Source organism: Micrasema longulum, unplaced genomic scaffold, assembly GCF_059751315.1.
Source record: "Micrasema longulum isolate JH-2025_06_02 unplaced genomic scaffold, ASM5975131v1 h1tg000995l, whole genome shotgun sequence".
NCBI lineage: Eukaryota > Metazoa > Arthropoda > Insecta > Trichoptera > Brachycentridae > Micrasema > Micrasema longulum.
In genome coordinates, this window is record NW_028278183.1 from 160,696 (window position 1) to 175,164 (window position 14,469).

At 32.0% G+C, this 14,469-nt stretch overlaps 1 protein-coding gene across 1 annotated transcript; it reads right to left on the reverse strand.

Moving 5' to 3' along the window:
- Positions 1-11,033: 11,033 nt before the first annotated feature.
- LOC148277676 (pancreatic lipase-related protein 2-like) lies at positions 11,034-13,311 on the reverse strand. The gene is made up of 2 exons (XM_088232546.1): positions 12,013-13,311; positions 11,034-11,374 (listed from the first exon to the last, which is right to left on the reverse strand). Exon 2 carries the CDS (start codon positions 11,265-11,267, stop codon positions 11,034-11,036), a length of 234 nt encoding a protein of 77 aa, XP_088088672.1. The 5' UTR covers positions 11,268-11,374; positions 12,013-13,311.
- Between the last annotated feature and the right edge of the window lie 1,158 nt (positions 13,312-14,469).

Genomic DNA, 14,469 nt, shown 5'->3' on the forward strand with positions numbered 1-14,469 from the left:
ATTTTTCTGAATTCGCAAATCATCTGATAGAAAATAATCATAACTTCAATAAAGACACTGGATTAAAAGTACTTCATGTTGAAAATAAAATTATACAACTTAGAAATCTTAGAAATTTAAAAAGCGATTCATAATAAGAACACAATAATTAATAACCAAACAAACAAATTTATTTTAGTCCTCTCTTGTCTTACTTCGAAAATATAAAATTACCACTCGTGTAAGGAAAAAAACGACTTGGTTTATTGAGTCCACGTGTAATATTTAGTAAACATGATAAAAAAAAAAGAATCAATTCATTAGTTACGTAAACCTTGACGAAGAAGCTTGTTTGCTTTGAATCCGGTCGGTGGAAAAAAAATAAAAAATTAGTGGTTAAAAACAAAGTTCTTTTATTTATTTTATTATAATGAATAACCACAAAGTTAGTGCTTCAAAAATAAACTTTATCAATAATATGATTGATAGTAACATTGAATTAAACGTTTGACCACAACGTCAAAGTATGATTGCTTTTATATATGTGTACTATTTATAACAATAACAGTGTAATTAAAGGATTTCCTTATAACACACGGCATTATTCTTCATAGTCGCGTCTGCAGCTCAATCACAAATGTCTATCGACGTGCTAATTAGCGGCGTGATAACAATTTTTCACCGTGGTTGTTTATCGTGGCGCGGTCACAATGAAACATTCGTGAAAGTTATCGATCAAGATTATTATATTTTTTAATATTGTCATACTTTAACCTGATGCTTGGCCACACCTAATATTAAATGTCAAAATTCAAAATATTTACGTTTCGCAACGCATAATCCGTCACATATTTTAATTTTACCGGTGTAAATATGGAAAATATTCCTAAATTGTAAGTAAAATAATTTTAATTTATTTTTTGTTCAAAATTTATCATGCTATTTATTTGTTTTGAATCAAATTGAGAAAGCAATTAAACGAAAAAATTGTTGAAGGTATGAACATGATAAACAACTAACACAACGTTTTATTTTCTTTGATTTTACGGGGTAGATTATTATATTATATTACATTCATATGGAAGTGCCATTTTATACGTGCGTTGACTTTTTTGATTTGACCATAGATTAATAAATTTGACGTTTGACTACGAAACTTATCTATGGCGTTTTGCAACGCGACCGCGATAACTTCAGGGTGTTCATAGTTGTTCATTGTGATCGCTCAAATACTTAGCGCGTTTTTTAGCACGTCGATAGTCATTTGTGTTTGAGCCCCTGATCGCGATTAAAGTTAGTTAGAAAATGAAAGCAACTAATTACCCACGAATTGAAATGCCATTTATCACGTGCTAGTAACGTGTCAATTAAATTATGCGTCATCTACACACAATGTATAAAATATGTAGAACTGTAGGTTTTCTCAAATAAAATAAAAAATTTCTCAATTTATTTACAAAAAATTATGGTTCTGAACCTTTTTTATTGCAAAGCAATTTTAAAAATAATTTTGAGAAGTTAAATGGGTGGGCGCACTTATTTTATGTCAAGTGTTTGGATTTCAACGAGCCGTGAATCCGCGTGTGAATAACTGGGACATACAAATATAATAGTTTTTAATATAACTTTGTTGTCGTCACGACGCGACGGAAGCAGCTTTTGTTAAATTAACAGCGCTTAAATTTCGTTCGCTTCCTCTGCAGTGGTTGTAATCGGCGAATCTATTTTAGAATCAAAGTTATTAAAACGTATCTATATTGACCATGAAGGTAACATATATATGTATCAACAATAGGTAGAGAGAGCATTAATATAAATGCAAAACTTTGAAGCGATTTTTATTCAGGGTGTTGAACCCATATAATTAGAATAGTTTAGAAACCGCAAACACGCATCAAACTGAATCCGACTAACCTACTAACAAATGAGTAGCTTTACGTTTTGACCATTAGGTACTTTGTAGGCGTCGTTTAGTACGCAGCTACCGATTTAAATTCAACTATGCCGTGTTGTGTCGTTTGCAAGTGTCCAAATACTGCTGGGATTAAAAGGAAATACGGTCGGATCACATTTCATGTGTAAGAAGCGAATTCGCAAGTCATATTATTTAAGAATTCGATTATTTTGCCATCGGCCAAATTGTTAAATAAAATTATGTGGACATTTTGTTAGTATTGACAGGGTAGTCAAATTTTTTACCCGGATTTCTATTAATAAGCCTTAGTTTTATATTAAACGGTATTAATTTACTAAATTACTAAATGATTGTTTTTTACGTTTGCCTAATAAAATAATCTGTTTTTTTTTATATTCCAGTAAGTAAAATATTTTTTGTTGTACAATAAAACACAACATAACACAAAATTATCTTATGTTTGTGTATATTTTGCACGGTCTGACAACATTATGGGACCACTTCACGCATGCACGCGGGTGTGATGTCGGGTAGAGGGGGGACTTTTGGGCACAGTACGATGTATACAAACTTGGTTCTACGGGCCTTCAAGTAAATTAAAATTCTATGGTTGAACTTTGTAACAACTATAGCCGACGGAGGCGGGTCCCATATCAGATATTTAATTATTTGTCAATAGCATGTTATTTTTTTGGAGCCACATGAGGGTCTACAGGTTCGGCTACCCCAACAAATAGGAAAATATCCGTTTTTCTTATATTTATTTTTAATAAAGGTCTGCGTCTGTTCAGCATAAAAAATATTTTTTTGTTAATTATTAGTAGCATAAAAAATACTTAAAATTTGTAATTTTGAATTCCCGCAAAAACGGTCATTTCATTGGCCACGCCCCTAATACGTCACGATTTATATTTATTTGTTACTTGCCATTGAAATTTGAGTAGAACAATTTCACGAATGTTGACGTCACAACTACCAAGGCCAAACACGTCGCGTTTTTCTACGAACGTACTTTTATTGAATTTCTTGTTTACATTTAAGTATGAAAACATTTCTCCACAATATTCATATCGATATTGAAAATAAAATGAATTATTCTAAATCAATTTCATACATTTTTATCGGTATTCGTATTATGTGATATTTCCCTATTGTCTTTTGCCAAACACCACTGTGATTAAGTTTGACTCCGAGCCAGCAAACTCAACCTAGCAAATGCCGGGACATAAGTTTCTGTTTGGTTGACCAAAAAGTTACCAAACTTGATGAATAAAAGAAGCGATCGAGATTTGTAAACATCCCGAAAAGGGGCGTGCGATAAGGTTTCAGAAGAGATCAGTGAAACAGTCACTTGGTAGACAGTGGCGAATGGTGATTTTATTTACAGGTAAGCTATAAAAAATATCATTTATTTGCACCTACATAGAAGGTCCACAATATAATGTCTTGTCTCGATGTCCCTTATGTTTGTCAATGCTTCTTTCTTTTTTCTTTAAATGTTTTAAACTACTCTTTTATTGTAATATTTAAACCTTATAAATTGTATACATGGACAATGTCCGTTAATAAATAAATAAATAAATAAATAAATAATGTAAGTAATATATACTATAAATTGATATTTTTCTGTGGTTCTGTGTGATACAACAACTGTCATCTATGAAATCAACTCAAACGACGTAACTTCGTGATATATTATATTATATAGATACTTCCATTACTTTAATACATAAATCTTTAAAAAATAGCACCATGAATTCAGTTGATATAAGGTATTCAATTGAAATGTCAACTGGCCGAATCGTTTTAGAAATTAATAGTGCTAAAAACGCCCGCGTCCTGCAATATGACGCATATAAGTAATTATGGTCTTATGTCAAAAGTACCATCTCAAAAAAAATAGTCCTTAAAAAAATGTTTGAAATACTGTTTTCCAAAACAAGAATTTTTAAATAATTGGTGTAATCTGCAAGTTTAATCTAGGGATAAAAACCCGCACTGGGTTTAAGACATTCAAAATGTAGTATACCTATTTGTATGAAAAATAAAAAAAATAAGTTGGAATAATCGACTAGTTTTTTGGCTTACCGCAGGCGCTGGGCACGCTTTATTAATACTAGTATTTATATTAGGATAAAATACAAACGGTGGAAATAATTAAAAATAAACAGTCATTATTTATTTGCTTTTCTGTAAATAAAGTTACAGTAAAATATTATTATGGTTAGTCAAATATAATGGTAAGCTGCGCATAATCGTTTCTAAACACGGTTCGCCCCTGGTGTCAACTGATTTAAGTGCTATTTTTTTCTAAAATAGTCACAAAACATGCAAAATAATTATTGAGCTGCTAGAACTGCTTCTACAGAGCTTTTAAACAACTCCATTTTTGCATGCGGGAGCTTGTGAATTCAGTACTTAACTACCGCCTCCTAGGTATCAGGAACCTGGCCCGGTAATTTTCCGAGTGCATCCAACAAAAAGTGACACATTGTGTATGCGTTTGTAGGGTGTACCCGGAAAGTTACCGGGTCGGGTGGATTGGCGTAGCATGTGTGAAAAGGGACTTATATTGTTCCTTATTCTAGAATTTGATGGAGTGCAGTGAAATTTACTTAAGTGCGCGCATTACTGCGCAGGCGAATGGTCGTGTATTTTTTTTGAAGTTATAATAATTGAATAAACATTGAAACCATTTCAGATCACCCATTCATTGGTTAAAACGAATAAAAACAACTAATTATTATGTATTATTTTTAATCAAAACATGAGTGTCTTTTATTGGACTATCATCTTTAGATTATCTTACGTTAATCTAGTGTGGAATTATTCACAGATAAATATCGGAGTATTTTTACTAACAACGTATTTCCCAAAATTATTTTAGTGTCAAAAGGAAAAAAAGTAACAACTGAGCCGCTTGGAATAACCGCATGAGATAAATAACTACGGCACGAATTTATCTATTTATTTATTTTGTTCATTAACGCCCAAAAGGCATTCACAAAAAAATAAAATGAAATACACGCTAACATACTAAATAATAAAGACAGAATATACAGAAAAAATATGTGAAATTAGTTAGAAAGGATATAATAAAAAGTTTTACAAAGTAAAAAAAAAAACAATAATAATAAAGATAATAAAGAGAAAAAATAAGAAATAAAAATATGTATCTATGAAATGCGTATTTGCCAATACTACAATGCAATTTGATATAATAGTAAAAATAAAAAAAACAAGTATAAGGTAATAAAACTAAACAAATAAGTACTTTTTTAATTTATGGAATTGAATTGTCAATAATAGTTTGACGAGCAGCTTCAAATAAACGTGATATTGTGGACTTATAAGATAGTAAAGAATTGGATACACAAAGCATATTGTGTTATTATTAATAATTCGTTTTTAGTTTTTACTACTTTTTGTAAAATGCATGTCTGTCTTTATATTTATATATGTAAAACGTGTAAAAGCCTACAAGGCGTTTAAATAAATTTATAAAATAATAAAATAGTACCTACCTACAAAAATACAATGACTTATCAAATTGGTTTTTCATTGGTCTCGTATGTTAATGTCTTATCATTTTTATCTTAATCATTGAATTCGCTTGCAGGTAAGTGTTGGTACAATGTACTAGACAAGCTTATCACAAAAAGGTATTTTCCCAAATGTATTACAATGGGGAAGTTCAAAGGTTTTTTTACATTTTATTTATTTATTAATACATTATATATCTTAACACTATCGAACTAAGCCAAATATTAAAAAGATAAACAATTATTAATATTTCAGTTTATTTTAACAGAGAGGGAAAACATTTTTGAGAAGGGAATATGGAAGTCTAGGCATCCAGCCAGTCTGCAAGCATTTGGACATACTCAAACATTGTTGAATTATAAATATGTTTATATTGTTTGTGTATCATAGAGGTATATCAGCGCCTGGTCTTCCAAATATCTCTATTAAAAAAATTATCGAAGATCCGTTAAACTATAGCGACAAAAAAATGACAATCGGCCCTCCGTTGAGACGTGAAGGAAAATCAAACAATCAATCACACTTTCGCATTTATAATATTAGTATATGGAAGTATGCGTCTAACTTCTATTTTGATAAATTTGTTTTTTAGTTAGTTTTTTAAAATATCACTTAAACTTTAAACTTCATTGTCACATAAATTAAAACAAAAAATGCAAATAGGGGCTAGATTAGTCCATGCGCTCTGTAGCTGCAAGACGTGCTGTAGTCCAGCTCCTTTATAACAGAATTGTAATATATCATAATTGGAGACGAGGAACTAGAATCTCAATCGTCCATACGCTCTGTAGCTGCAAGACGTGCTGGGATATTGATTTATTATACAGTGCCCTTGAGGTGATTTTCACGAAAATTGCGGTATGTAAATTATCCCAATATATATATGATTTTTATTTTGAAATTACCCCGTTTGTGACTTCACAAGCTCTCTACGGTGAGTTCTGCTGATTGGTAAATTGGCTACCCGTAAACTCAACACGCTGTCGTCTGTTGATTCGGAAGAACTGGCGACGTCGTTCAAAGTAGATCGTTTTAATTAAAATAATATTAATATTTTTTTTCATCCATTTTCAATAAACTTTAGCTTACAATTTAATGTTCTAATTTTTACCGGGCGTAAGAAAACATCATAATTCCCTTTCCGCACCTGATGGTACATAGGGCATTGTATTGGTACACCAATCGCAGTGTATCTTAATAATTTTTGAATGAAAGTTATTATATTTATCTTCAAGTTTGTCTTCAAAGTTAAATTAAGTTTTCTGTCTGAAAAAAATAATATGTTCACAATTTTTTTTCTATATATATTCAGTTACGGGTTACCAACGAAGAGATCTTAAATTTTCACACAAATATTCACGTTTTCGTACATAAATATCAATGTTAGTTTATACCGTCTCAATATGTACCTATGAAGATAGCGTTCATTTTCGCGGCTCAGGGACTATTCTTGTGTAAAAACACTTTTTTAAATAAATATTTCAAGTTAAACATCGGGAATCGATCCTGAGACTTCTCGCATGGTAGTCAAACGCGCTGATTACTACACCACGAAGCCGACAAGAAAACATTGTCATATCAAATTTCTTATAGCGGTAATACCTACTGATCGGATCAAAATTGATGCTGATTTTGAAATGTTAAGAAGGAGCAACGCCATCTATGTTTTTCAAGTCCAACACGAGAGACCGGTTCGCGCGAATCTTTCATAATGACAATACTATTTACATAATTATTAAGTGTAACTATCAAAAGGTGTCGCTAATAAATGTAATGATCGTAGTAGGAATATCACCTTTTTTACATTTTGTAATAAAGGTCTATGAAATACTGTCATTATTATGCTACTAATAATAAGTAAAAAAAATTTTTTTGCTTATTATTAGTAGCATAAAAAATACATTGAAATATTGAATTTTACGCAAAAACCGTTTTTTTTTAAATTGATTTATTTACAATTTAAAAAAACCCGTCAGGGTTACATTAGAAATTTAATATTGTCAAGTCATTTTATGTCTCGTCTAGTCTAGTTAGTTCAGTCATCATGTGCTTTTTCAGATTGATTTTAAATTTGTCTCCAGTAAAAGTTTTCAAGTAGTAAGGTAGTTCGTTGTAGTGTTTAAGTCCATTATGTAGTATTTTTGACTGTCCTGTGTTTGTCTTTGCTTTTTCAATGTGATAGTGTTGTTGTTGTCTGGTGTTATATTTGTGTATGTCAGCATTTTTGACTAATATTATGTCGTCGTCTTGTATGTTTCCTAGTGTTATTCCATCGGCCACGCCCCTAATATGTCACGATTCATATTCATTTGTTCCTGGCCATTGAAATTAGTTCAGAACAATATCACGAATTTTGACGTCACAACAACCAAAGCCAAACACGTCTCGTTTTTCTACGAACGTATTTTTATTGAATTTCTTTTTTACATGTATGTATGAAAACATTTCTTCACAACATTCATACTGATTTTGAAAATTCAATTGATTGTTATAAATCCATTTCATATATTTTTATCGGTTTTCGTAGTATGTAATATTTCCCTATTCCTAGGCGGGTTGCGAGTTCTTTGTGAATGCTTCCACCTTAGTTATGTGAACTTCCCGTGTATTTTAATTGCAATACAAAATTTAGAATTTAGTAGACCACTTTTGTTTGACTACATTTAAATTGGTGTGAATGTTTCGGCATTTTAAACCCTTTCTTGGCAAAACGAATAAATATTTTTTTACACATTTGATGATTGGAAAGGCTGTGGATTCAAAAACGTTTTTTTTGCTATGATCAAAATTTGTTATGAATATAAAAATGCAGTAAAAAACTAACTGTATAGTAAAGCAGATTTAATAGAATTCTATTTCACCTAAGAAAAAAATAAATCATACGTATCCTATAGGACCTATAGCAGTGATGGCGAGCCTTTTAAATAAGTTAATCACACTTTGTTCATTATTTTTTAAGTACTGGCTCTAGAGACACTATGTCAGTGACGTCACATGGAAAGGGGGAGGGTGGATGGTTAAAATCGGCTTTTTTACGGTTCTCACATTTAAAATCCTCTAAAAAGTTTAAGTTTCCGTTTTGTTTTACGACCTTTATTTTTGCAAGTAAAGACCAAAAAATTAAGGTCGACTCCAAAAAATCATATAAATGGGGTGATAGCATGAACTACAGCACCAGGTGACACTATACCCAGTCGGCAGTCATCCCTGAATGAATGCATGAACAAGGAATCACAATCAGCTTGACAATAACCACTTGTTTTGATTGTCTGTTCATTATTTTATGATATAAAAAATACGTTTATACAAACCGCCCGCGTGGGTCAGCGTCTGTCCCGCGGGTCGTAGGTTTGCTATCACTGACCTTTAAGATACATTTCCAAGAAAACGGTCGAGGAATTCATTGGCTTCTGTGATTACTTTATAACATTTATAATTCGGCTCATGTTTCAATATAGAAATTATAACACTTTGTATTCTTTAATCTGTTGATTTTTGTGAAATAAAAAAGCAATTTATGGGTCCAGGCGGATGACGAGTACAGCTCTAGGTGTGAAATAGAACCAGAATCCTGACTAGCGTTTTCGACTCGATGGCAACTCTCAGGTAAAAATCCCGAAACAGGAAATTGAGTGGAAAAAAATCCATCTAGTAGTGGAGTGATTTACACGTTCGCCTACCGTGCTTGTGGTTCTGGATGTAATGTCTGGGAGCGTCAACATGATATATTCGTTTATAAGGTGGTTTTCAATGCAATATTTTACTGTCCCTGGATTGGCACCTAATGCGTAAGACTGATGAATTTACCTTCCTGTAACACATGATCGAGATACACTGCATATAATTTTCCTATGTAGCGCCCTATGCACCATCAGAAACGGATAAGGGTTTGATAATGATTATGTTTAGGGTAAAAAAACTTTACTAATTTTCTAAATATTTCAAATAATTAACGAAAAAAATGCATCAAGTTGGTTGTATTTTCAAAATGTTATTGTATTACACATTATAAATAAAATTTTAAAGGCCTTCAAACCAGTCATAGTATGGTCTTCGTTCCCTGGTTACTAAGAAAAATACTCCAGTGCTGGAAAAGAAAATAAACTATTTAATGATTATGGTAATAATATTTGTACCAGTAGATGAATATACATTATGAGGAAATTATATAAGAGCTATTTAAAACACTATTTTTTTGTTTGTAAATATATTTAATTTTTAACAAATAAATATTTGCAGTCTTATAGATTTTAAAGCTTTTTGAAAATAGTCCGCGACACAACCATAACCGTAGCACAATAGGCGTAAATAATAGAGATTGACAGTTTGAAGATGAAAATGTTGCAAAAAATAATGTGAATATTTTTTTATTCTGTATTTAAGCACTGGTTCCTACCATAATACGTATAAAATGTAGATTTCGTGTATGTCCATCTCTTTATCGACAAATACTTTATTTAACTCCCTTAGGAATTTATTAAGATTGATAATATATTTCAATCAAGATAGGGGGAATGGCGCTCACTGGATAGTGACCCTTACCCCTGAAACATTGTCAAAATGGAATATAGCAACACTGTGCGTCGCGTGAAGCGCCGATCTCACGTACAAATAGTGATAATTTATGCTAATTTGTGATTGTAAACTTTACATAAATTGTATAAGGTTGATCTCACGTATACTTGTGTAATGAAAATAATTCTTACTAGATATATTTCCAAAAAACATGTTTGAGCGTCATTACCCCTTAGCCTGAGCGGCATTACCCAAAGTCAGGGGCAATGGCGTTCAAACCTGATTTTTAAAATAATGTTTTTCCATTTCTTATAAGTTAAAGATAAATTCGTTTAGTGTTTGAATGTTGATTAATGGACAGTTAAAGAAGTTGTTTTTTTAAAAAAAATTTTGAAGAAAAATTAATATTATGAAAAATATTATTTTCCTTAAGTGAACGAAATTCCCCCTATCTCCCCTAATTTTTTAAGGATATATGGAATCTAAGCATTACAGAGCTTATGAATTCAACTAAACTGTTATTTAAGTAACGGACAAATAAATTTTCTGCCATGGTAATTCGTATGAGAAAATCGTGTAAAAAAAAGAAGTGTTTTATAACGAATAAAAAAAAAATACAAGTCGTTTTGGAAAGCTATTAATTTTACCGTGTTCATTGATATTTTGTTACTTTCGTTGTTATTTCACTAATTAAGTTACAATACTCGGAACGCTGCAATGCTAGTTTTTCATAAAATTCTTGAATTTTTTCCGACGTAATTATTGGATTTAACGACAAATTGATTTTCATGATAGGATACTTTGTTTCATGGAATAGAGAAAGCCAGTGTTGGTTTTATAGTTTTACATAGCAAATAATGTATTAGTGAGAATTGGAGCATTGATGTTGAATTGAGATAGAATATAAGACGAACGGTGCTGAAAACGTTTACAAATGAACTAGTCATCTCAGAATTGAACGAAACATCGATGGTCTGTTAACAAAGTAGCATATCTAAAACAAAATATATCAATGTAACCAAAACTGCAATTGTAGTACTCAGAAATATTTCAGGAACACTATTTTTGATGCTGTGCAGACTTACGCATTTTTGGGAGAAGTTCCTCCCATATGTAGGTTTCCCAAGTGTCCGCAGCTTCCAGTGTCGACGTTATCTACTTCCATGCACCGTTTTGCCATGAACCTCTCGTGGTTGATGGAGTCCGCAAAGTACATAGGGGCCCGCAGGTGGGAGCAACCGGGGTTGGTCTCTTCGCAGCCCGGCATGACCTTCCCTCCCATGGGGTAGAAGTCCGTGTCTCCCAGACGGTCCATGGTGCCGATGCTGCTTCCCGAGGTATGGATGACCTCCACGTACTCTGCGTCGGTCGGGCGAAGTCTTTCTGTCTCCGCACCCCACCCAACTCCAGCGGGATCCAAAGCTGAAATGTATTTTTCATTATTGATTTTAATTATAAATATAAACTTTAATATTATTTAAAAAAATTAATACGGGTACCTAATTTTAAAAAAAAAATTGAAATTATTGTCTCAATTCCTGAGGGGATTGATGCACGTATAAAACAGACTATTAATTAATTGTCTGAACCATATACTTCAGTTTTGGACATTTGAGACGTATCTACATCCTGGAGACGCTTGTAATTGCAGGCTCTTCAGTAACTGCAGCCAAACGCTAAGTCTAGCCGAAGAACAGACCTGGCAGAGGTGAATATACAGATATGATCCAACACCCTACAAAATTTACTACTACTGTATGGCATTCCTCACAAGGAAATCTCTTGATGAATAACGAAGAAAAAATAAATAAGAAAAATGTAAATGAAAGTTATTCGAATAAAATAAATAAAGCATCTTTGTTTTTAATCACCATTTTTTTCCACTGACCGGTTTCAAAGCAAACAAGCCTTTTCGTCAAGGTTTACGTAACTAATGAATTAATTCCCATTTTATTTAATTCGTTTGAGACGAAAACATCCACCTCAGTTCATATCTGCAAATCAGTTCCTGATCACTCAAGAAGTAATGTTAGCGTTTTTACAAATGTATCCATACTTACATGTCACATAATCCACAACAAAATTAGCATGTCTCGCTGCTATGCCAATAAGCTGTCCTCCTTGGCTGAATCCTATAAGATGGATCCTAGGGGAGGGTCCATGTGAAAAGGAAGAGATCCAGGAGAGGAAGGCGGCCACCTCCCTGCCGACCGCTGGGACCCTTGCTACCACCACATCCGTGCTATTTCCAGCTGCGGGTCGACTCCAATCAACAATGATCAGATTAACATCAAGTTCAGTTTGAAGTACTAGAAACAACCACGAAGAACGGTAGATACTCGTGAGTACAATAGTATAAAATTAAAAGTAAAGAAACGGCGACTCGTAATGACAGACAGTGGACTGATAGGATAATGTAATATCTAAGTTAGGTTCGTTAGAACACGGGTAGTAACAACTAAATCAGCACTTCAACTGTAGAGCATAAGATAACACATTTTTTTATGTTTTCTACAAAAGCCCTTCAAAACACTCACATAAGAGGTTTTTGCAAGCTTCAATGTTTTGGCCATATAAAAAGGTTTAACAAACGTTATCGTATTTGAGATGCCAAAAAATATATTTCTTACTATTTTCAATTCATTTTTGCTTGATCTTTTTGTTAATACATCGTATATTTTCTTTTTTCTTTTATATGAACCCCCCATTATTTCAGGGTTTGGAATAAATATGAATTATTATTATTTTGATTTACAAAAAAATATACATACTGGAACGTAACAAAATATTGGTTATGGAGTTGGGATGTCCATTTCGTCCATGGAATAAGAATGTGGTTGATTTATTAGGATCGTAGCTTGAAGATAGAAGTCCTTCAATATCGCCAGTTTTCAACTCTTCTGGAAACTCCGAAAATCTAAAAAGTCATTTAAAATACGTCCCCTATGAAATAGAACTTTATTAAATGTATAAAGAAACGTATGTTTCTTAAGAAGAGATAACGGAAATCTACACGTTAACAATTGTTGGTTTGAACTACCTACGGTAGCTTATGTGATAAGTTTAATTAAATTAAATGAATTTTTAATTTCTAGCGTTACTTAAATTATTTGGACATGAGTCTTAACTCCTAACCCCACGGGACTATAAACCTAAGTTAAGTTTGGACGTATAGAGTAGGTAATAGTAATCTCTCTATGGTTGTCAAAGGTTTTTTTATTTAATTTCAAATAATTTAATGAATCATACTTAGCAAATAAAAGGTATTTGATATCCTTAATTAGCTCAGTTTCATCATCATTCTTCGAAAACAGAACATCATCAGAAGTTTTTGCCTGAGAAATTACGTTTCCCAAAAAGTAAGCTGAAAAAAGTTAATTAATTTTCGCGTTTTGGTAAAAATGTACAAATTAGGCTGTTTTATCCTACTATTTTCATGCATCATATTTTGTCGGTTTTGACGAAAAACCGACAATTATTTCTCTTGAAACTTTTAAAATATAACTTTTGTTGGGGCATATAGCCCTAATTGCTTTAGTCACGTAGCTGATTGAAAAAACGCAAACATCAATAAAAATCTCTTGTCGGTATATATAGTTGGATAATTTATATAGCGCCACTGGGAAAATCACCTGCGCTGTACAATAAATAAATATTCCAGAACGTCTTGCAGCTACAGAGCGCATGGACGGTTTGGATTCTAGTTCCTCGTTTCTAATAAAGATCAATAAAAATTATAACAGATAGGAGCTAGATTACCGCACGTTTTGTAGCTCTGCAGAGCGCGTGGATAAATTTAGTGTATGAATGATATTAAAAAAATAAAATAATATGAATAACAAAAAGGAGTAAAAATAAGTAAGACACTATTAATCTTCTCGATGCCGATGGAAGGAATATTAGATATTATAATATTATTTAATTCGGCATGATTTGCAAGTGGTGGGTGAAGTGCAATGCTAAGGCATTTTCGGATATAATGTCATAATCGATAATTTATTGATCGTGAATTTTCACCAAAAATATCTATCAATAATCGTACATAAACAACAAATAAATTATTTAGACATGACAATATTTAGCATTTATCGAAAAATTCAGTAAAATGCTAAAATAATATAAATTTACATACTGCATACAGCTTTTATTTCCACCTCATACATTCCTAATTCAAATATGCAAAATATTAACTAATAACTTACCAGTAGTTAGAATAAGAAACAGACGAATTAATGACACAGAACGCATATAAGCCATATTTGTTATGCAATGACGCAGTATTTTCCCCCAACGCGGTCGCGTCTCATTTGGTTCCTTACTAGATATTTTTATCGGTCTGATATCTAATGAGCTGTGTTTTTTTACGGTAGATTTAAAGATATGTAATATGCGATAAATAAAATATGATATAAAACACAATTTAAAATATTTATTGATAAAATATAGTATATAGGGAAACTTTGTAAATATTTAAGTTAGTTTGAAATGTGTCACATTATATACTCTTGTTATTATAT